Here is a 23,510-nt window from a genome sequence, read left to right on the forward strand (position 1 = left end):
TTTTAAGCATCAGGTCTGTAGTTTATCCATTCTGTGCTGACCGGAATAAAAGCAGAAAGTGCTGGGAAAGACTTAGCAGGTCCAGCGGCATCTGCGGGGAGAGAAACAGAGTTAACTTTCCAACTCCAAAATGACCCTTTGGAACTGACTGGCCCAGGACTGGGGAGGGAGCAAGGAAACCTTCCAAGTTTCCCTTTCCTGACCATTATCCAGTGACTGACTGTTGGGCGTAAAGCGAATATTGGAGTGAGGACAGGGTCAGACTCCATTGCAATGCCCCCCACCCCCACCCCAGTCACAGACATTTATGTAAGGAAGCAAAGAATTGTAAAATTGTACCCCACTGATAGAGAAATGATTCATATTTAGTACAGGTCGTCAATCCAAAGACCGAACACATCCGAAAACCACAGTTTTTTTGGAACTGCATTGACCTTTGACATGGGAAGTCCCTGACATGAACCGACATCGTCCGAACTGACATGAACCTCACCAACCACACCCGACCTTTAGCGCGGGAAGTCTAGTTATTTGCCTTACTTTGTGCCCACCTGTTGTGAGAGTCTTTGCTTCAATCCAGACCCTACATGGCAACTAAGTTCAACCAAGAAAAGTTGCCCCTCGGACAAAGAGAAAGGTTATCTGATCCAAGAGGCATAGAATACAAGAGCAGGGAGGTTAGGCTGAAGCTGTATAAAACACTGATTAGGCCCACAGCTGGATTACTGCACGTAGTTCTGGTCACCACATTATAGGAAGATGTGATTGCACTGGAGAGGGTGCAGAGGAGATTTACCAGGATGCTGCCTGGGCTGGAGGGTCTGAGCTATGAGGAAAGATTGGATAAGCTGGGGTTGTTTTCCTTGGAGCAGCGAAGGTTGAGATTGGATCTGATAGAGGTGAATAAGATTATGAAGGGCATAGATTGGGTGGATAGGAAAGTAGAGTGGGCAATAACCAGGGGGAATAGATTTAAGGTAAGAGATAGAAGGCTAAGAAGGCAGTTGAGAAATATTTTCACCCAGAAGGTGGTGGAAGCCTGGAACTCACTGCCTGAAGGGGTGGTTGAGTCAGAAACTCTCTTAATTATTAACAAGTATTTAGATATTCACTTGTGTTGCCATAGCCTCCAGGGCTATGGGCCAAGTGCTCGAAAATGGGATTAGTGCCGTCAGATCTTTGTTGACCGGTGCAGACATGATGGGCTGAATGGCCTCCTTCTGTGCTGCAGATGTCTATGAGTCAATAAGGAATCAGCAAGTCTTTTAAGAGTTCCAAGTCCAGTCTGCCAAAAGCTGCTTTCCCTTATTTCATAAACTGTTTAACATACCACTGAGGGACACAAAACCTTTTCTCCAACTCAGCTTTACTAACTAGGTTTCCACATGTTACTATTTATTCATCCTAACTATAAACTCAAAAACCAAAAATATCTGAATACTGGAACACAATTGGCCTCAGGGGTTTTGGATAAAGGATACTCAACCTGCAATTGCCTTGTACTGTCCCTCTCAGAGAGTGTAATGTCAGGAAATAGAGATAGTTTAAGTAAGTTGTATTTGCATTTGTGGGTGTTAGGAATAAGGTATATCTTTAAGTTTAAGTTTAATTTATATTTTTTCTATTTGTGGATTCAAAAGGTGAAACAGGCGATCTAGTTTCATTTTTGAGTGGGGACAACAGGTCTAAGGCTTTGTTTTGTGCCTGCATTTCTAATGAGTTTTATCACCTTTGAATTGGAGAGCTGTGTTATCAAGGGGTTTAGGGAAGTTAAAACAAACAAGATTTAAAAAACTGTGCCGTTGCCTAGCAACTGGGGTTCAGAGAGAGGGATCCACAGAGGCAGAGAAAACTAGAAAAGTAGCTTCAGCTCAGCTGAAGCCAGGATTCCAGAGAGGCTGGACAGCAGAGGGACAGATAGCAAGTCCCAAACTAATGTTAAAGCCAGCTGCCAGAAGAAGCTAGACACAGGAGAGGCAGCTGCAAGAGCAGGTTCCAGAAACTAAAGAAGAAAGCCCCAAAATCCAGGGGACTAGAACAGGAAATGTCCCAAGAGGACAGTGTATCAAAAGACAAGGACAGGAATTTGGAAACGGTCCTGTTCTGTGGAAGTGAAAATAAAGAGCAGATGGGAAAACTCCAAGCTTCAAGTTTAAAAGGAGAAAGCTGCAGGACACAGATTTAAAGCAATATAGGCACGTAAGAAGCCAGAAGATGCCAGGGGACAGCAGAAAGTCTTTACTTGGGCATGTGAAGCAGTGGTGTTCTGTTGGCACGGCTGAGTCAGTGAGAGAGTGTGTGTGGGAGATAGCTTAAATGGACGTAGCGATCCAGAGGAGAGAAACATTGGAAGGAGAGTTCGAAGCCCTGGAAGTGGACCCTTGTGGAAGGTCTGAGAGAAAGTGTTGCATGGGAGAAGATTCCAAAGCGGGTTCTTCGAGAGTGGAGATTGGAAACCCTTGTGTATAAGATAGAGTTCACTGAGACCGGTTGGTTCACCGTGTGACAAGCACAAGGTGGGGGAGGATTGATGAGAGATCTGTTTGGGGTGACATCTGTCACTTGGTTTCAGAGAGCGGTTTGTCTGACCAATGTGATCTCACCAGCAATAGTTCCCGCCAAGACTGAGTGCCACCAGTAGGAACAGAAGCTGGCCATTCAGCCCCTTGATCCATTCCACCAATTAACCTGTGGCTCATCTGCACCTCTACTCCATTTAGATAACTTTGTTTCATAACCCTAGATACCGATCAGAAATCTAACAATTGCAATCTTGAAAGCTCTAACAATCCTTCAGAGGAGAATTCCAGATTTCTATTACCATTTGTTTGAAAAAGTGCTTCTTGGATCCACTTTTGACTGGTACATTAACAGAGAATTACAGTAAAATAAAAGCAAAATACTGCAGATGCCAGAAACCAGCTGGAAGTGCTGGAAAAGCTCAGGAGGTCTGGGAACATCTATGGAGAAGGAAACAGAGTTAACGTTTTGAGTCCAATATGACTCATCTTTGGAATTGAAGAGTTGTAGAAATGTGATTGGTTTTATGCTGTTGAAAAGGGAGGGGGGGTGATGGGTTGGAGGGATGGGTAGGACAAAAGGGAAAGGTTTGAGGATGAGGGAGGTCAGATGACAACACTGTCATGGAACAAGAGGCAAAGGGAGTGGTAATGTTTGTGGTAAAGAAACAAAGCATTGGTCCAGAATAAGTGTTAATGGTGGAATAAAGGACAGCTCTGCCTGAAAGAAAAGACATGAAAACAAGATACAGACTGGCACTTGGCAAAATAAAAATGAAAATGGAGACAGTCTTCGTGGTCTGAAGTTGATGAACTCAGAGTCCAGAAGATTGTAAAGTGCCTAATCTGAAGGTGATGTGCTTTTATTTCAGTCCATTTCTATTTGGGAAATGTCGGATGAGGCTCAGCTGTGCTGTAGGCCACATAAGGTTGCCAACACCAATGCCCCCCCACCCCCCACCCCCCCGAGGATTGCCCCAGACCCTCCATGAACTAAAGATTAATCAATCTCCAGGACACTGCTACAAGTAACCCAAGATAGAAACAATAGGGATATGACAATTGTGCGTGTGTTTTTCCTATTTTCTTTTTTTATTCATTCATGGGGTGTGTGTGTCACTGGCTGGGCCAGCATTTATTGCCCATCCCTAGTTGCCCTTGAGAAGGTGGTGGTGAGCTGCCTTCTTGAACCGCTGCAGTCCATGTGGTGTAGGTCCACCCACAGTGCTGTTAGGGAGGGAGTTCCAGGATTTTGACCCAGCGACAGTGAAGGAACGGCCGATATATTTCCAAGTCGGAGTGGGGAGCAGCTTGGAGGGGAACTTGCAGGTGGCGGTGCCCCCATGTGTCTGCTGCCCTTGTCCTTCTAGATGGTAGTGGTTGTTGGTTTGGAAAGTACTGTCTAAGGAACCTTGGTGAGTTGCTGCAGTGCATTTTGAACATATATCAATTTTTAAAAATATTTGATACAGGATAAAACAGCTGTTTGATTGGCAGTCAAGCATCATCCAATTGGGCAATTCACAGCCACTTTGCTTTCCATCTGACCATAGGAAGGCGGTGCACTGCAAACATGGACCAATCAGATGACCAATGGTAGAAGTGCGGAGGTAGGCTGGGCCTAAGCTCCAGAAATACATCCCTCCAGAGTTGGCAGACCAGCTCCAAAGCCAAATAGGCTGCTAAAATTCACACGTGAGAAACAGTTCCTTTGGTCAGTTCACGGCTATTCAAAGATCACGCCCTCACCCCCAACCCCAGGATAAATAAGCGCACTGAGGAAAAGAGTAAAAGTGAGACAACTAGAAGAGGAAATAGAAACACAACCCACAATCTGTGTCAATTTATCAGGAACCATTGCAATGAACAGAAATTAGACCCATATACACCTTTAGTGGGAGCGGCCACATTGAAATAATCTATACACGCAGAGCACATAGCAATAGTCACTCCCACCCTGCCCTGCTTTAAGTCGGGGCGAGCTACTGTCTGAGAGCTTGTTGGGGCGGGGAGTGGGATCTGAAAGTTGCAGTCTTGAGTGGTAAGTATAACATTCACGGAACTGTACTGGAGAGGATTGGACGTGCAGTTTAAAGAGGAAGAGGCAGGTACTTTTCTCTGATGAAGCACTGCGCTGAGCAACTGAAACAACTGGTAGATTTCAGAGAGCGATAGCAAAAGGGACGGTTTTGTAAATCATTCTAAATGTGGTCAGGCATAAGAAACACAGCACGTACGCACATGGAAATATCACACAGGAAAACCCTGCTCATGCAAATTTGCTTCAAGTTCTGTTTTTGCCAAACTCTCGTCACAGCCCTGGGTACATTTTGTCCTTATTAACAGTTTGCATTTGAAAAGCACCTTTAAGGCACAGACGTGTGACAAGCCAAAAATTGACACCAGGCGAGGTTGGTTGTAAGGAGCATCTTAGAGGAAAACAGAGTGGTGGAGAATGTGAGGAGTTCCAGTACTTAAGAGGCTCAGCAACTGAAGGCACAGCCGCCACTGGTGGAGCAAATAAAATCGTGATTCTTAAATACCATTGCATTGTCTGACTGTTATGACCATTATCAAATGTCTGTAATGTTCCTTGATTGTACTGAAGCACCTCAGGGTGCCACATGATCTATGTGGAATACTTGAATGTGATTGCACTTTTTATGATGGCCATTTTGAAATGTGTTTTCAGATATTTTATGAATAAAGTATATTTTTTGCAAAAAAAAAAATAAAATCGGGGATGCGCAAGAGGCCGGAATTGGAATTGGAGGAGCGCAGAGATCGCAGAGGAATACCGAGCGATTTGAACACTTTCTGGACGTAAATGACCATTTTAACCCCCTTGCTGAGATCAGCTAACTCAGCACTGGGATCAGATTTGGTCACTTTACTCAATGTATTATAGAGGTCTTGTGGCACGGTGGGTAGCGTCCCTGCCTCTGAGTTAGAAGCTCCAGGTTTGGGTCCCACTCCAGGACTTGATGGCCAAGGAAGGTGCCTTCATAATGCAGCCAAACAGATTGAGAATCAACTTGTAAATCCTTCCGACACATGTCATTGGCAGGCAGTAAGAATGGGAGAGATGCCTGGCCAACCATGTGATGGAATGAAAGTTGGAGACTCTACCATCACTATCCATAGCTCTAGACTAGAACCTCATGTGTAAGAAGTACTTACAGCTGTAGGGGATATGGTAGTGTAGAGGCAATGTCACTAGTACTAGCCTAATAATCCAGAGGCCCAGGCTAATGCTCTGGAGATGTGGGTTCAAATCCCACCATAGCAGCTGGTGGAATTTGAATTCAGTTAATAAATCTGGAATATAAAGAAAGTCCATATTGTTGCAAAAATCCATCTTGTACTAATGCCCTTATGGAGGAGGAAACCTGCCATCCTTACCTGGCCTACACATGACTCCAGATCCACAGCAAAGTGGTTGATTCTGAAATGCCTAGCAAGCCACCACTCAGTTCAAGGGCAATTAGGACTGGGCAACAAATGTTGGCCTATCCATCCACATCCCACAAAAGAAATAAATATCGGATTCCCTGAGTTAACTGTAACGCATGATGTATTTACCTACTGAGCCAAAGGGTGCTCAGGTGAAAGGGCATTGTCGCACGTACTTAAAATGAAAGAACAGCATTTCATGGCTCTCATTATTTCCAATCTTACCTCCATTATTATTGATGCAGTTTCAGCAAAAGCATATTGATGCTTGTCTATTTACTACTCTTTTGAGCTTCAACCCTTAAAGATTTGAGACATACTGAACCTTTCGAAGTGTCAGTGAAGGCGTATTTTCTCCTGTAACTTTTTTTTTTGAGATCAGTTTAAATTTGGTGAGTTCAGTCTTTTGGCTTATGTTCAGCTAGGTTTCCGTGAACTGTCTAGCACTGCAGCTATTCCTTCTGGCTCCTCACTGTTTTGCCCGATGAATTTTTCTTTATAAACCACTTTATTGCAAACAGAGGTTTCAAATTCTTGCCTTGTCATCCATTTGGGTCCACTCTCCATTTGCCATTGAGGAAATTTCTTTACAAAAGGAAAATCAGAAACTGGAATTGCATGGGATGGCTGAGTATTATACCAGTGGGTTTTAACAATTAAAACATTCACTCAGACCACATCAACAACCAATGTTGATTTTCAATATTTTATGTTTTTGGACACTTTACACACATATCATAAACAGAATTACAGCAAAACGCAGGGTTTTTAAAAAAGTTGAATTGGAACAGTTTGTACAGGGATTCAAATTATACATGTCAGGTACATATTTCAGAAGATAATTATCATTGTTAGGCTTGTGTAATATGTTTTGATGGCAGAGGAAAGAGGGGAATAAAATAGATTAGTTAAAATCCCTTCTAGTATACTCCTTTAGAATCGATGCAAGTTACCGATCAAAGTCAGTCTTCAGTGTTTGAAAAATAGAAGCGCTTGGGTAACCAACACTTCCTTGGGCAAAAGTTTAAAAAAAAATTCCAGAGGAGGCATGTGATAAATGAGATTGTGTACATTTTGACTTTCCAATCACCTGTGCTAGTTCAGAAATCTAGCATCATCCTTTCCACAAAGGGAAGGGGAGCGATTCTAACACTGACTATTGCGTTGGGTTGTCATGAGGTCTGAGGAGACACCAGTGAGGGGCATGAGTGTGTCTTGTGTAGGATGTTTACAGTGAAGGGTTTGTCACTGGGGGGAATCTCTTCAGGTACTTCTCCGATCAATATGGAGTACACCAGATAGCGTCAGAAGTTAGAGGTCATCATATAATAGTCACACCTGTGAAAATAAATCTTCTGATAAATTGTTCCTTTCTCTGTTCTTATCTCACTTTGAGGCTAAATCTGGAGTCCATATTGTGAAAATAAAATGTTTTGTTGAGAATGGGGAATGACAAATATCACCAGGGTCAAAATGCGGTGCCATGTTTATGACTTGCAACGGTAAAAAAAATAAGTAAACTCAATAGCCATGCATGAAATCAGGCACCATCAAATTTCACCTACAGAAAACGTAATAAAAAGCTTTTTCAATTCAAAGGCTTTGAAAGGCTAACTATCCACGGTTCACACCTGCTTCGCATTGCGTGAGACAGTGAGATATTTTCTCGTACATGCTCTCCCTCTCTGCCAGCTCGGCCAGTAGAGGTGCCAGCATTAATTTGCTGGTGTGGAGCAATTAAAATGAAAACGCTGTTGGTTTCTGATGAGACGGGGTGGAAAATCTCAAAGTGCTTCCTTGTGAGCTGGAAGTGAAATTGTGTTGTGTAATGCCACTTATTAGCTTTTTCGTTTTGTTCTTTTGAGGGATGGCCAACGTCAGAAACGTTCAGCCAATAGAATGATTCTATCAACAGTGTCAATGCATCTCCATGACCAATCTGGTCGGGGTGGGGTGGGAGGCAGTGGAGTAAGAACAAGGTCTCAAATCCTGATAGGGTTTGATTAAGAAGCCCTCAGTGTGGCCCATCATGCTGAGTTGAAGTTAAAGGGTGAGGGCTGCACTTCCTTGCTTGGCATATTTCTGATCACAGAATTACATAGAATTTACAGTATGGAAACAGGCCATTCGGCCCAACTGGTCTATGCAGCTGTTAATGCTCCAGAGGAGCTTCCTCCCACCCCTTCATCTCATCCTATCCTTCTATCCCTTTCTCTCTCATGTACTTATCTAGCTTCCCCTAAAATGCATTTAAACTAACGTCTTCAACAAGTTCTGCAGTCTTACCACTTTGGTTAGAAAAAAAGTTTCTTCTGAATTCCTGAATGAGTGACTATCTGACATTTATAACCCTCTAGTTTTAGTCTTCCCCACAGATGGAAACATCTTCTCCTACAACTACCTTATCAAACCTCCTGGTAATTTTAAATATCTCTCAGGTCACTCCTCAGCCTTCTCTTTGCTAATGAAAACACCCAGCTTGTTCAGCCTTTCCTGATAGCTACACAGTTCTGACATCATCCTTGCAGATTACACAGAGGAGGATGAGAGGTATCAAAAAAAAGAGCCACTGTACTCCAACAGCTAATACTCAGCAATGGGAGATGGGGTGGGGTGGGGTGTGGGATGGCAGGGTTCTGATCTCTCTTCCATCAGGATGTAGTGACTGGGACAGAACAAGCCAAGCTATAAAAAGTTAAAAAAACCTTTAAAAGCTTAAAATTTAAAATCAACGGATGAATGTTCTCAGCTACATCCACTTCTTACCACCCTGTGCACTGGTTACAAATCTGTACTATACACGTCATATTCCAGCCTTTGGATAGTTGTGGCATGAACTTTAAATATTAACTACATGCTACAAATTTAGCATGGCGGGCTGTACAATGATGTTCAATTGATTTCTGATTGTGCAGTGGCTGGAAAAAACATGAGAGCAGCACTTTGTCTCCCTCTTACTGTGTCATCTAGAGAGGGAATTCCACATCCTGTACTCTTGTCTTTCAAAGAGGTAGTGTAGCGTTCAACCTGTGTGTACGGTTAACTTGGAGTAGGTGAGGTGTTAGGGGAAGAATCATTTATGCTTTTATTCTACTACCAATGTACACTCTGTCTTTGGCAATACAGGAACAAACAGCCTCCAGCTCCCTATCCTCCTTGGTGAGGCAGGAAACATGAACAGTGAAAGGTGTGCAGGCAATAAATGAGCAAAAAGATTAGGTTTGAGAAAGCCCCTCGCTAATTTCATTGTAGCTAAAATGCCACTTTCCTTTAACAGACTGAATAACTTGTTGGGATAGAGTGAGCTGGAAGTGATGTGATGTACTGAATGAAGGCAGTTTGGGTGGAACGTGAATTGGATTATCTTCTAATCAAAGACATTAGATGGGAAATGAAGAAGGTTACCTCACATTAAACAGAAGAGATGCTTTTGGTTTTTCAGAGGTGTCTGGCCTGTTTTCTTCCCTGCTGAGTGTTTCCAGTGTTTTCTTTGTTTGGGACAGATTTCCAGCATTTACAGTGTTTTGCTTTTTATTTGGTTTTAAGTTAATTCAGGTGGGAAGTAAAGCTAGCTGTCTGATATTTAGCTTTCATTCAGTTTACAGTCAGATTGCTTCTTGATTTGAAGCAGACATTGTGATGCAAAATGTCATTAAATTTCCACCAGTCAGCAACAAATGGCACTGAAAAGAATGAGGGTTTGTAGAAAGTCTGACTGAAATGGAAGATGCATTCTTACAAGCTATGTCCAGGAATCGGACAGTGGTGGAGAGGACGATGCAGAGAGAGTGCACGAGGGAGAAAGAGACATAGAGATAGAGAAAGAGAGAAAAAGGGACAGCCAGGGAGTGGAAGAGAGAAAAGAGGGAGTGAGGGAGGGAGAGAGAGAGACAAACATACATACAGAGAGACAAAGAGAGAGAGAAGACAAACAGAAAGAGACAGACAAATGGAGAGACAGAAAAGAGATGTAAAGGCAGACAGAGACACAGATAGAAGGATAGAGAGAGACAGATAGCGGGACAAAGAGACAGATAGACAGGCGGAGAGAGAAACAGAGACAGAGATGGAGAGAGAGAGGTAGACAGACAGAGATGGAGAGAGAGACAGACAGACAGAGATGGAGAGAGAAATGGACAGAGATGCAGACAGAGACATACAGAGATAGAGATGGAGAGAGAGACAGGTGGAGAGAGAGAGACTGGTGAAGACAGAGACGCACAAATGAAGAGAGACTCACACAGATGAAGAGAGAGACACACAGATGAAGAGAGAGACACATAGATGAAGAGAGAGACACACAGATGAAGAGAGAGACACACAGATGAAGAGAGAGACACACAGATGAAGGGAGACACACAGATGAAGGGAGACACACAGATGAAGGGAGACACACAGATGAAGGCAGAGACACAGATGAAGGCAGAGACACAGATGAAGGCAGAGACACAGATGAAGGCAGAGACACAGATGAAGGGAGAGAGACAGATGGAGGGAGAGGCAGATGGAGGGAGAGGCAGATGGAGGGAGAGGCAGATGGAGGGAGAGACAGATGGAGGGAGAGACAGATGGAGGGAGAGACAGATGGAGGGAGAGACAGATGGAGGGAAAGACAGATGGAGGGAGAGACAGATGGAGGGAGAGACAGATGGAGGGAGAGACAGAGATGGAGAGAGAGACACAGATGGAGAGAGAGAGACACAGATGGAGGGAGACACACAGATGGAGGGAAAGACACAGATGGAGGGAAAGAGAGAGAGAGAGACAGATGGAGAGAGAGAGAGACACAGATGGAGAGAGAGAGAGAGACAGATGGGGGGAGAGCAAGAGAGAGACAGATGGGGAGAGAGAGACATAGAGAGAGAAACAGACAGAGAGTGAGGGAGAAAGAGAAGCAGAGAGAGAGAGAGCGAGAGTGGCAGACGGACATAGAAATAGGTTGGAGTGCTTCAAAAACTAAATTATATAAATGCAACTGGAAGTTCCTAAAATGGTGCCATTCATTCTTCTGTCCTTCAAAATAGCAATAAGATTTGTTTGGGCAACAGAACAATAATCAACATTGCAATGTCACATCACCAGGACACAGGCTGGTACTCTGCTCTGGACCAAAGAACTTATGAATGTTGTACAGCACATAAAATGCCTGACTTTCTCTCCTGACATTTCTGAAAGATACATCCCCAAGTTGATGACAGCATTTTATTTGGTGCTGCCTGTGTGCCGTTGCCACCAGTTAACATTTCAAACCAAGTATTCTAAGATACGAGTGTAAGTCACCGGAATTTATCGCAAATTATAAGCTATTAAAATCAATGGTAGCCAATTTTTAAGCCCAACTGTGGAGGTACCTAGCGATAACTTCTCATGTTTAACTGCCACGCATGGAAACCAACAGCATTTAGCCCGATATTGCCACTCCAACATCCAGCTTCAGCATAAAACGCTCATTTGTATTTGTTTCAAAAGGAAACTTTAAACTGTATAAATTGATGGAAAGTGGTCTACATACACACTCAGTGCTATAATGTTTTCAGGGCAATGTGCCAACCAATTGATATCAGATGTCGGTTGTCAATCTTCTGTCTGACAGGCACATGGATGGTGGATATAAAAATTCACTTCAATGATCAATGGCAGCCAACTTTGAACAAGAGGACGAGTTCTTGCACTTTTGTTAATGTAATGCTCGTGTACAGTATGCTCAGTCTGGCGCCATTTACTCCAAGCAAGTGTCGTTGAACAGTCCACAGGATGACGATTAATCATATCGGCCTTTAATCATCATGTTTAATAATGGCCCAACCTAGCCAGGAAGGAAACAAATAATTAGCTTTGGAATACTACCCAAGTAAAGACGAACACGTGGATTATCTCAGAGCTAGAGAAGGAGCAGACAGAGGAGGGGAGAGAGTGAGGCGAGAGAGAGAAACCATGTCAGTTGGTGTTACCATTCAAATCCGCTTTATATTTTAGAGGTTGCACAATTACTTCACAAGTTATACATTCTGTGTTGCTGATAGTTTATTTTCCAATCCTTAAGCCATGTCCGTATTGGGGAGGCTCGCTTATTGTTCTGTATTTGATTTCTGTATTACTGTTCCATAATCTGAGTGTCCGTTTAGCTCAGTTGGTACTGTAGAGTTGACTAAGAAATGTGTTGTATAAGCTTATATGCGTATAAATTGAAACAAAAACAAAAATACCTGGAAAAACTCAGCAGGTCTGACAGCATCTGCAGAGAGGAACACAGCCAACGCTTCGAGTCCGCACAACTCTTCATCAGACCAATATGGGCAAGTCGCAATGTATGGCAGCTAATTTAAATCACTCTAATATTCTTCTCGTGCCAACCTTGCCTTAATTCTTTTATTGTTTCTTAATTCTTTCACTTGATTAACGATTGCTCAGAATGTGTTTATAAAGATGTATGTTAGAATCCAGAATGCAAGGCATGACAGTTAAGTTTAGCTAACAGTTAAAAGATAGTAAGTTGTCCTGTAAGCCGTTACTATCAGACGTGAAATCACAAGCTGCACGTGCAAGCCTGGGGGCAGCAGTATTGGAAATACCTGTTTTACCAGAAATACCTGTTAAAAAGATGTGAGGAATGTGCAAGCCTGCTCAGCGATTATGGATGCACAGTGAAGTAATTTAACCCAAGGAAGTTGCTCAGACATGAGCTTTACTTAATATGGCAACACTGAGCCAAGGGGCGAGGGAACAGTCACCTATGGGCAATAACCAAATAAGATAAAAGGAAGCAAGGAAGGAAGGTGCAAATCAGGATGCCTGAGAACATTGGGCATACATTTTTGCAAAGAGGAGGCAGAAGACCAACCATCAAGATCTTTGGTCAGCAGAGCACCGTGAAGAGACATGTGTCACAGTCGATTGAGTAGCAAGAACCGATGTCCAAGCAACAATTAAAATTTTTTTTTTATTCATTCATGGGATTTGGGCTTCACTGGCTGGGCCAGCTTTTATTGCCCATCCTTAATTGCCCTTGAGAAGGTGGTGGTGAGCTGCCTTCATGAAACACTGCAGTCCATGTGGTGTAGGTACACCCACAGTGCTGTTAGGAACGGAGTTCCAGGATTTTGACCCAGTGACAGGGAAGGAACGGCGATATATTTCCAAGTCAGGATGGTGAGTGACTTGGAGGGGAACTTCCAAATGGTGGTATTCCCATCTATCCGCCATCCTTGTCCTTCTAGATGGTAGTGGTTGTGGGTTTGGGAGGTGTGATCTAAGGAGCCTTGGTGAAATCCTGCAGTGCATCTTGTAGATCATACACACTGCTGTCACTGTACATCGGTGGTGGAGGAACTGAATGGTTGTGGATGTGGTGCCAATTAAACAGGCTGCTTTGTCCTGATTGGTGTCAAGCTTCTTGAATGTTGTGGGAGCTGCACTCATCCAGGCAAGTGGGGAGTATTCCATCACACTCCTGACTTGTGCTTTGTAGATGGTGGACAGGATTTGGGGAGTCAAAGGGTGAGTTACTCGTCGCAGGAATCCTAGTCTCTGACCTGCTCTTGTAGCCACAGTATTTATACATTTAGTCCAGTTCAGTTTCTGATCAATGGTAACCCCCAGGATGTTGACAGTGGGGGATCCAGTGATGGTAATGCCATTGAATGTCAAAGGGCGATGGTTAGATTTTCTCTTGTTGAAGATTGTCATTGCCTGACACTTATGTGGCGCAAATGTTACTTGCCAGTTGTCAGCCCAAGCCTGGATATTGTCCAGGTCTTGCTGCATTTGGACATGGATTGCTTCAGTATCTGAGGAGTCATGCATGGTGCTGGGCATTGTGCAATCATCAGCAAACATCCCCACTTCTGACCATGTGATGGAAGGAAGGTCACTGATGAAGCAGCTGAAGATGGTTGGGCCGAGGACACTACCCTGAGGAACTCCTGTAGTGATGCCCTGGAGCTGAGACGACTGACCTCAAACAACCACAGCCATCTTTTTTTGTGCTAGGTGTGAATCCAACCAGCGCAGAGTACCCCCCCCACCGCCCAATTCCCATTGACTCCAGTTTCGCTAGGGCTCCTTAAAGCCACACTTGGTCAAATACAGCTTTGATGTCAAGGGCAGTCACTCTCACCTCACCATGACTATACATCACTGCCTTTGTTAAGCATCATGTTTTTATACTTACCATGTTAATTTTAATAAATCCATTTCACTTATCTGTTGAACATGTGTGGTCCTTGGTCAGTCACGAACAAAGGGTTAAACGTACAACTAAGATTACCTATTACCAGCTCCATAACATCGTCCAACCACCCGGTCTCAGCTCATCTGCTACTGAAAACCTTATTTATGCTTGTATTACCTCTAGGCTTGGCTATTCCAACGCACTCCTGGCTGGTCATCCACATTCTACTCTCCATAAACTGCAGGTCACCCAAAACTCTGCTGCCCCTGCCTTAAATTGCTCCAAACCCTGTTCAACTATCACCCTTATGCTTGCTGACCTACTTTGAATCCTGGTCAAGCAGTATCTTGATCTTAAAATTCTCATCCTTGCTTCCAAATCCCTCATGGCCTCTCCCCTCCCTATCTCTGAAATCTCCTGCAGCCCCAGAACCCTCAGACATCTGTGCTCCTCCAATTTCGGCCCCTTAACATCCCTGAATTTAACTGTTCCACCACTGGTGGGCTTGGCCTCAATTGCCAAGGCCCTAGTGTCTGGAATTACCTCCCTACATCTTTCCACCTCTCAATCTCGCTTTCCTCCTTTAAAACACTCCTTAAATCTACCTCTTTGACCAAGCATTTGGTCATCTGATTTAACATCACCTTATTTGTCTCAGTGTCATATTTTATTTTGTAATGCTCTGGTGAAGCACCTTGGGATGTTTTATTACGTTAAATTTGGGTTGGTGTTACAATCCAGAAGACTGGACTAATAATCTAGAGATGTGATTTCAAATTCCACCACGTTAGCTGGGAAATTTAAACTAAATTCAATAAATAAATACGGAATAAAAAGTTAGGATCTGTAATGGTGACCTTGCACTACCAGATTGTCAGAAAAATCCATCTAGCTCATTCATGTCCCCTAAATAAGGAAATCTGCTGCCCTTACCTGGTCTGGCCTACATGTGACTCCAGGCCCACAGCAACATGGCTGATTCTTAACTGCCCTCTGAAATAGCCTAACAAGCCACTCAGTTATATTCAAGAAGACAGCTCAACACTAACGTCTCAGGGGAAATTAGACATGGGTAATAAATGCTGGTCTTGTCAGTGAAGTCCACATCCCATGAATGAATAAAACAAATAGCTGTTTTCTGCTAAAGCAGAACTCCACTACTTACTACAGTTGTTTAATACAAATCAAGTAGGGCTGCTTGGTTGTGATACATGCCTTACATTAACCGTGTTTAATGCTGCCTGCTACTATTTAACATTGAACTGTTAAGTATGTACACAGAGTAACTGCAATTTGTAATCTGGTTTACCTCCTGTGGCTCCCCTAGAGCCTCTCCCAGCATTTTTTCTATATTCCTCATAATTGCGACCTTCTGATGGGACTTCAATGGGTACTCGATCCTCTTTGGAGTTGGCGCACCCTTAAGATAAACAGGAACATTAAGAGCAACTCTGCTCCACTGCACTGCTGTTTGAAAATCTATTCAACATATGTCTGTGAAACATCGGAAGTTCTTTGAAGTTCAAATATTACAAGTCCACTGCATTTGTGTGGATTTAACAGGCACAATATTTAAGAAAAATCTAACTCATTCCACCCAGAGAAGAAACAATTTCCATGATACATTAAGTTGTACATTAAGACATTATATACAAACGGAATTTTAAGATTGCTGACACCAACCACTGCCTGAAAATTGCTGGTTTCAATTGTAGGACAATTGAGGTTTTAATTACGCTCAGTTCTTCTACAATATATTTAAAAACATGACAAATTACCAATTTTTACTGGCGTTTCTGTTTGAACAACAGCTGTTTATACTTATACAGCACCTTCAATGCTATGGAACCAGATGAGAGCAGTCCCACCAAGCTGGACGCCAGTGGAGAGGTGTTGCAGAAGGATGCTATGGTCAACCATGTCAAAAGCTACAGGCAGATTGAGAAGGATGAGGGATGAAAGTTAACTTTGTCACAGTCACATAGGACATCACTTGTGACTTTGATAACAGCTGTTTCGGTACTGAGGCAGAGGAGGAAACCTGATTGAAGGGACTGAAACATGGAGTTCCTGGAAAGATGGGCACGGATTTGGGAAGTGACAACATATTTAAGGGCTGGCTTGAAACAGCTGAATGTCATCATGCTAATTGGTCTCTTGTTACACTTACCTTGTACCAGAAGTTGACTGTAATAGTGATTCCTCCATTAAGCAATGACTCAATATGATGCCACCTGTAATTAATTTAAATTATTACTATGGCAACACTAATGTAGAACACAGTGTTAGAGACTACCAGCGGGGGCACACTGTTAAAATTCTACAATCATTGTTATTAGCTGCCTGTTCATCTTAACCCAACGTGTTAAACCATGTTACCTGTGTTTGGAAAATGTCACTGCATTCTAATCCTGCAGGTGGCGTTGCCAGGAAGCAACATGGTCAGTGCTGGACTCCAGACAAAGTCTGAATCATTATCTTGACTGATATGCAGAAGTGTTGGCACTTTGCCAAACTCAACAGATGGTGTGGGGGCAAGGGCGGGGCGGGGGGGTCACGGGATGTGGTTTGTTCCCACTGCCTATGTAGGCCAATGTTGGGAAGAAATTTACTGTCCTCTTATGGTGCCTGCCAAAAAAATGTCTGGAACAGATCCATCGTCTAGGCTGTATCTCACCTCCAAGTAAGCATATGTAAATTTGAGAGGAACTACACTTTAAAAAAGAACATTCCGGATGCAAATGCAGTTAATCTTTGCCACTCCCGAGTGGAGCAAAGAAACATGATCACTTGGGATGTGGGTATCGCTGACAAGGCCAGCATTTGTTCCCCATCTCTAATTGCCCTTCAACTAAATAGCTTGCTGGGCCATTTCAGAGCAGGGAATAATGGAAACCAATATCATCACTACAGTTATATAACTACCTTGGTACCAATACACTACAGATTGAAGTAAATCAGCTTGAGTACATAGTTCTTCCCATGACATGTGATTCAGCTCAAATAGCTTGTACCAGTGCAAGACTAGGAATCAGTCCTTCACTCTGCAGTTCAAAATGCTCTCTCTAGTCACAGCCCATGTTTGGAGCTGCTGGGTGTTAGTTAAGAGTTCAAGTAATATAGAAAGAAAATTTTAAGTGCACTACTGAAATTCCAGTGCCATCCCAGAAGTAGAGGGGAAAATTAAAATACCTGAACAAATGCAATCATCGGAAGCTGAATCGAGCTTTAATGCAGAAGTTTCAGTCTAACTCAGCGGTAGCCTCAGTCAGAAGACTGGGGATCAAGCCCGCTCCAGGAAATCAGAACGTGATCTAAGCTGATATATCAATATGGTATTGCGAGAATGTTGCACTGCCTGAAATGAAGTCTTTCAGACAAGACCTTAATCCGATGCTCCACCTGACTGTTCAGCTAAGAGATCCTATGGAACCATTTGACCAAAGGGAGGGAGTTTCTCCTGGTACCCTGGTCAATGTTCATCCCTCAAGCAACATCAACAAAACAGATTAACTATCTACTTCACTGCACGCACCAGTTATCATATTGCCTACCTAACAACTATAATTACACTTCCAAAGTAATTCACTGACTTTGGGATATCCTGAGATATCCCAATACAGATAAATGCAGATTCTTTCTCCTGTAGTGGAATGGGATTAAATAGATGTTCTTTCAAAGAGCCAACACAAGCAGGGCAAGCCAAATGGCCTCCTTCTGTACTGCGGTAATGCTTGTTTCTCAGATTCTTTTAAATGGAGAGTACTTTGTGAAATAACTGAGACAAAATGGCAGAGTGGGCTTGACCAAGTGATTGTCACACTCCTGTTCCTATTTCTCACACTGAACAGGCAGACCAGGATTGCTTCAGGAAACGAGCTATGACATACCCTTCGCAACTCGAACAGTTTCTCAAAAGTGGATTTACCACAGGTAATCTTGCTCTAGAGCAAGGAACATTTCACTCCTTTTCTTTAGGTAAGGCTATTACTACAGGTCAGTGCAGAGTAAATTGTCTTACTGTTCTGACAAGCTTGCCTCACTTATTGTACAAGTATCCTAACAGCACAAGGAATATTTTGCCTCAGAAATGCTGCCCCTGTGCCAGATACAGAATGAAAAGTACATTATTCTATTGTTACTCCTGTATAGGTTTCTCCTAACCATGCCGAACCACACTACAGTAAATAAAGAAAATGTGAGCAGTTCCATATCAAATACAGCTACCCCAATGTATACAGCAAATGGCATATTACATGTTATTTCAGAGAATGCCACCCCTTTGTACGTGATGTTTGAAAATACATCCCCACTTTGTTTTGTTTCTAATAATTTAAGCTGCCTCCCCACGCTGAATCGCTTTCATTTGCGGGTGGGAAAGTGATTAACATGCATCTTGAACCAAAATGCGCTGCAATAGTTTGTAACAGCTTCTGTTAAGTTTGAATGTTGTACCTACCAGTACATAGGGATGTACAAAACATCTCCAGGCCCAACCACTGTTTCATATCCTACAACATTCCTAAAATTAGGAAATCTTTCATAATCTGGATTTTCAAAATCCACCTAGATGGATGATAAAAGAGGAAAACCATTTTGAAAACCAAGGTTAAAAAGAAACACATTCCCCCAAAGAGGGCTTCATCTACACAGATATAGTTGCCTACCTCAGTCAGAGGCAAAGGCAAACATTCAAGCCCCACACCCAAACCAAACAGTTTTCTTTCTTTTCTCGGTGTCTCCTTGGTCAGGAAACATTTTGACGTGATTGGATTTTTGCAACATTCACAATTTTTCCTTTTCTGTCGCTTCTCAGTCTATTTCTCTGCTCCTTTCTCTGTTTTTATTTTTCTCGCTTCCTAAACTTTGTTTCTTAAGCTTTCTTTAACTTTGTGCTTCTATTTCCTCCCCCACTAGAACTCGAATATAAAAAGTGAACAAATTTACAAAAGGCAACCAAGATTGCCAGTGTTTTTGCCATTTTATAGCTTTCTGTCAAAAGTGTGCAGGCAGCTAGCCCTTCCTGCATCAATAGCTGACTACCCGCCCAATCTTCTAGAATATGGGAATTCTGATAAAGAGTTGGGCTGCAGTAAAACCCAGCCTCATGAGAGTATCACTATGATATTTATATTCCCCTACTGTTCCCATCCTTAAAATGAGCTCTTCAAATCAGCACTGAAAAGGGCAGGTTATTGCTATGTGTTTCTGCTGACTGAGAATAGGATCAAGGCTCTCTAAACTAATAAGTGAAGTCAGATGACTTTGACCTTTCTAGGAAAAGTTAGTCCCACAAATTGGTGTGATGTTGTAGGTCAGCTGAACTTTCCATCTCATCACTGCTGCTGTGGGAAAGCACTGAGGCACAGGGGGAGGGAAACTAAGGGGGAAGGAATTAAGATTTCCCTGGCTGCTCTCAGCAACGAACAAGACACATCAGATTAGATCAGCAAGGACCATTGCCTGGGAGTAGGTTATCTGCATTTACTGTGGGACCAGGGAGGCTAGTTTGAAAATCTTTAAGTGCAGGGAGTTCAAGTTATCCTTTTCCGAACAACAACTTATATTTTATGTAGTGCCTTTAACAGAATAAAATGGCCCAAGGGTCTTCACAGGAGTGTTATCAAACAAAACTTGACACCGAGTTGTAAGAAGCTATTAGGGCAAATTACCAAAATCTTGGTAGGTTTTAAAGATTGTCTTAAAGGAGGAAAGGGATATAGAGAAGTAGAGAGGTTTAGGGAGGGAATTCCAGAGCTTGGGGCTTAGGCAGCTGAAGGGGCGGACACTACTGGGTGAAACGATTAAAACAGAAAGATGCTCAATTGGCCAGAATTGGAGGAGTGCAGATATCTCAGAGGATTGTAGGGCTGATGGAGATTACAGAGATAGAGAGAGGTGAGGCCATGGAGGGATTTGTAATCAACTATGAGAATATTAAAATCAAGTGTTGCTTGACCAGAAGCCAATGTAGGACAGTGAGCACTGGGGGTATGGGTAAATGGGGCTTGGTGCGAGTTAGTACATAAGCAATAGAGTTTTGGATGATCTCAAGTTAACAAAGGGTAGAGCAAGGGACGCTGGACCAGAGTTTGCTGGAGTGATCAAGTTTAGCGATAACGCATGCATGGATGAGCTGGTGGGGCAGATTTGGGAGGAGTTATGGAGATAGAAATAGGCGGTCTTTGGGATGGCACAGCCAAGTGGTCAGAAGCCCATCTTGGGATCAAATATGACACCAAGGTTATAGGGATGGCATGGTTGGTAAGGGGCGGAATTTGTGGTGGGGTCTGAAAACAATGGCTTTTGTCTACCCAATATTTATTTGCAGAGGATTTCTGCACTCCCAGGACTGGACTTCAGACAAGCAACTTTACAATTAGGAGACTGTTCAGGGGTCAAGACAGATGGTGATGAGATAGAACTGGATGACCTTAGCGTATATAGGTAGACTGATGCGGTGCTTCATGATATGTCACTAGGAGCAGTATGTAGACGAGGCAGTTTATTTGCTACCTTCAGGCAATTATAGCAAAAAGGATTACTGATTAAAGAGTGCCTTACCTGGCTCTGTCTGTCACACGGGTGATGAACTGGGTATGGATATAAACAATCAAACTGATCAGGTGGGAAGAGAATACAGCGTTTGTAACCCTTAATTTGTGCAAAAAAGTTCTGCTGTTCATCATAATGTGCTGGCGTGACATTTCCTGGAAAAAGGAAATAACAAACAATGCAATAGAGTAGCAATTTAAATAGACATTGGAAATTGCAGCCATCTGAGGTCTAATCCTTTTAATTCAAGTTGCTTAATTCGAATGATATTGTTAGTGCAAAGTAAACAAGTGAATCATCAGGAGCAGACCAATCAACAATGGACATTTTTTTGATTGCCATAGCTCCTTCAGATGACATAAATCTCTCCAAAGATCATGAGATAAATAGAAGTGAGCAATGGCCATTCAAAGTTCAACTCAACTAAAATTAATTGATCCAGAAAGACCCACCCACCCGCCCCCCCAACAGCTGTCTCATTGCAGCATCCAACTGATTCTTAAACAGATTGTGGGCTTTCATCTCCACTACTCTGCCCAGATGGCCATTGGCATGATAAAATCAAAATACTGCAGATGCTGGAAATCTGAAATAAAAACAGAAAATGCTCTGAAGAAGAGTCATATGGACTCGAAACGTTAACTCTGCTTCCCTCTCCACAGATGCTGTCAGACCAGCTGAGATTTTCTCGCATTTTCTGCTTTTGTGTCCATTCCATGGGCTAACCAGGCTAACCACACTGCATGAAGAACTTCCTAACATTGTTAATACATCTACCTTTTACCTTTTTAACCCTGTGTCCCCTTATTATAGTCACACAATTTAGTTTGAAGTAATTTTTGGATTTATCTTTTCTATATCATTTATTATCTTACATGTATGGCTACAAAATAATTGAAGTTATCTCCTTCCTGCACAATGCTTGAATGGCTCCTTTGTGTCTTGGGTGGCCAGAATTGAAAATGCAGTCTGACCAGATGATTATAAAGCTTGAGCCCAAGTTCCTCTGCTTGCATTCTAGAGTCACAGAAATTTACAGCACAGGAGGCAGCTATTCAGCCCATCACAGCTATAACAGCTCTCTGAAAGAGCTATCGCTTGCCCTAACTCCAAATCCTTTAAAACGTTTCTTCCAAATATTTATCCAATTCCCAGTTAAAAGCCATCATGGATTCCATCACCTTCTTACAGGGCAATCTATGTCCTAAAAGCTCTTGACAAATTCCAACTTCCCCCCTTGATTGTTGTTGAGGACTTTAATTCTGGTTAGCGACTCATTGTCTGATGGAAATAGTTTCTGCTTATTTAATGTGACCAAAACCTTTCTCAAATATCTTATACTCACAACTACATGTTTGCTGCCATTATCTACTGTGGGAATTTCACCCCACTGAATGGCAAGTGTAAATTGTTGCTCTCTTTGAAAAGCTTCAACCGCGTCTCTCTTTTTTTCAGGGATACATAAATAGAGAAATATTAACTCTTCACTGTTTATAAATTGATAAGTTATTGGTAAGAAGACTTTCCTTAGGACAACTAAAATTTCAATGCATCAGGGTAAGAATATAAGTATGAATGACCCTACAAAGAGTGACTACTGACCTGCCATTCCTACAAGCAGCAGATTGGATGTGAGCTGTCCCCAGTTCCGCTTTGCCTGTTGCTTATTAATCCAGTTCCAGTTAAAACCCAGGAAATCCATGACAATCTTCTTCCCTACTGTATCATTCAGTGTTTGTTGTAAGTAATACCTGCAATGAAGCGGCGAGGGAAGAATATATTGTAACCTAGGACCTGCTGCAAGGTCTTTGAAGGAAAATAAGACAAAGGGATAAATGCACATAAAATAACAGGTACCTGAAAGAGTTGCAGACTATAATCTCTCTCTCACTCTCCCTAGCACTCACATATGAAGGCATATTCACTCTGCATCTCTCTCATGCATAGAATACTTAGATTTACATAGAATGACAGCAAGAATGACCCAATCGGTCTATACCGGTATTTATGCTCCAGATGAGTCTCCTCTCGCCTTACTTCATCCCACATCAGCATAACCTTCTATTCCATTCTCTTTCATGTACTTATCTAGCTTCTCCTTAAAGGCAACAATGATATTCACCTCAATAGCTCCATGTAGTAGCAAGCTCCACTTACTACAATAACAAGCTGCATTTATAGAGCACCCCTAATACCCCAAGGTGCTTTACAGGAGCAAAATCAAACAAAATATTCAGTCTCTGGATAACCAAGTTTCTCCTTAATTCTTTACTGGATTTATGACTATCTTATATTTATGGCTCATAGTTTCAGAATCCCCAAATAGTGAAAGATCATCTCTATGTTTAACTTATCAAATCCCTTCATGATTTTAAAGGCCTCTATGAGGTCACCTCTCAATCTTCTCTTTCCTAGAGAAAAATCTCCAATCTGCTTAATCTTTTCCTTTAAGACATTCCTTAATCCATTTCTTGGACAAACATTTGTTCTATATCCCCTTAGGTGGCTCAGTGTCAAATTTTGTTTGACAATGCTCCTATGAAGTGTCTTGGGGCATTGTACCATGTTAAAAGTGCCATCGAAATACAAGTAATTCTCATGTGGTCTAATTAGGGTACAGATGAGGAAAAGTCAGGGTTTCCACTGGAGGTGAATGGTGCACCCGGATAAAGATTAACCAATAATCACTTCTATATCTTGCAAAGTAGAACCTGTCAAGAACTGTGAAAGTCCAGAAGAAGCACTGTAATTAACTGCTGTGTACAAGCCAACAATATAGGGAAATCACTGCTGCCTTCTGTACCAAGCATGAA

At 42.5% G+C, this 23,510-nt stretch overlaps 1 protein-coding gene across 3 annotated transcripts in view; it reads right to left on the reverse strand.

Moving 5' to 3' along the window:
• Positions 1–11,424: 11,424 nt before the first annotated feature.
• The window catches only part of hif1an (hypoxia inducible factor 1 subunit alpha inhibitor), a 46,172-nt gene continuing 34,086 nt past the window's right edge, over positions 11,425–23,510 (reverse strand). For 2 of the 3 annotated variants that reach the window (XM_041176613.1, XM_041176614.1), the window contains exons 3-8: positions 22,300–22,448; positions 20,707–20,852; positions 18,602–18,708; positions 16,313–16,376; positions 15,452–15,562; positions 11,425–11,778 (exon numbers count right to left, since the gene is read on the reverse strand). In XM_041176613.1, the coding sequence (XP_041032547.1) occupies positions 11,734–11,778; positions 15,452–15,562; positions 16,313–16,376; positions 18,602–18,708; positions 20,707–20,852; positions 22,300–22,448 (622 nt within the window). In that variant the 3' untranslated portion in view covers positions 11,425–11,733. The remainder of the gene's footprint in view (positions 11,779–15,451; positions 15,563–16,312; positions 16,377–18,601; positions 18,709–20,706; positions 20,853–22,299; positions 22,449–23,510) is intronic. The other variant, XR_005941643.1, reaches the window with a different exon arrangement.

Source organism: Carcharodon carcharias, chromosome 28 (assembly GCF_017639515.1).
Source record: "Carcharodon carcharias isolate sCarCar2 chromosome 28, sCarCar2.pri, whole genome shotgun sequence".
NCBI classification, from domain to species: Eukaryota; Metazoa; Chordata; class Chondrichthyes; order Lamniformes; family Lamnidae; genus Carcharodon; species Carcharodon carcharias.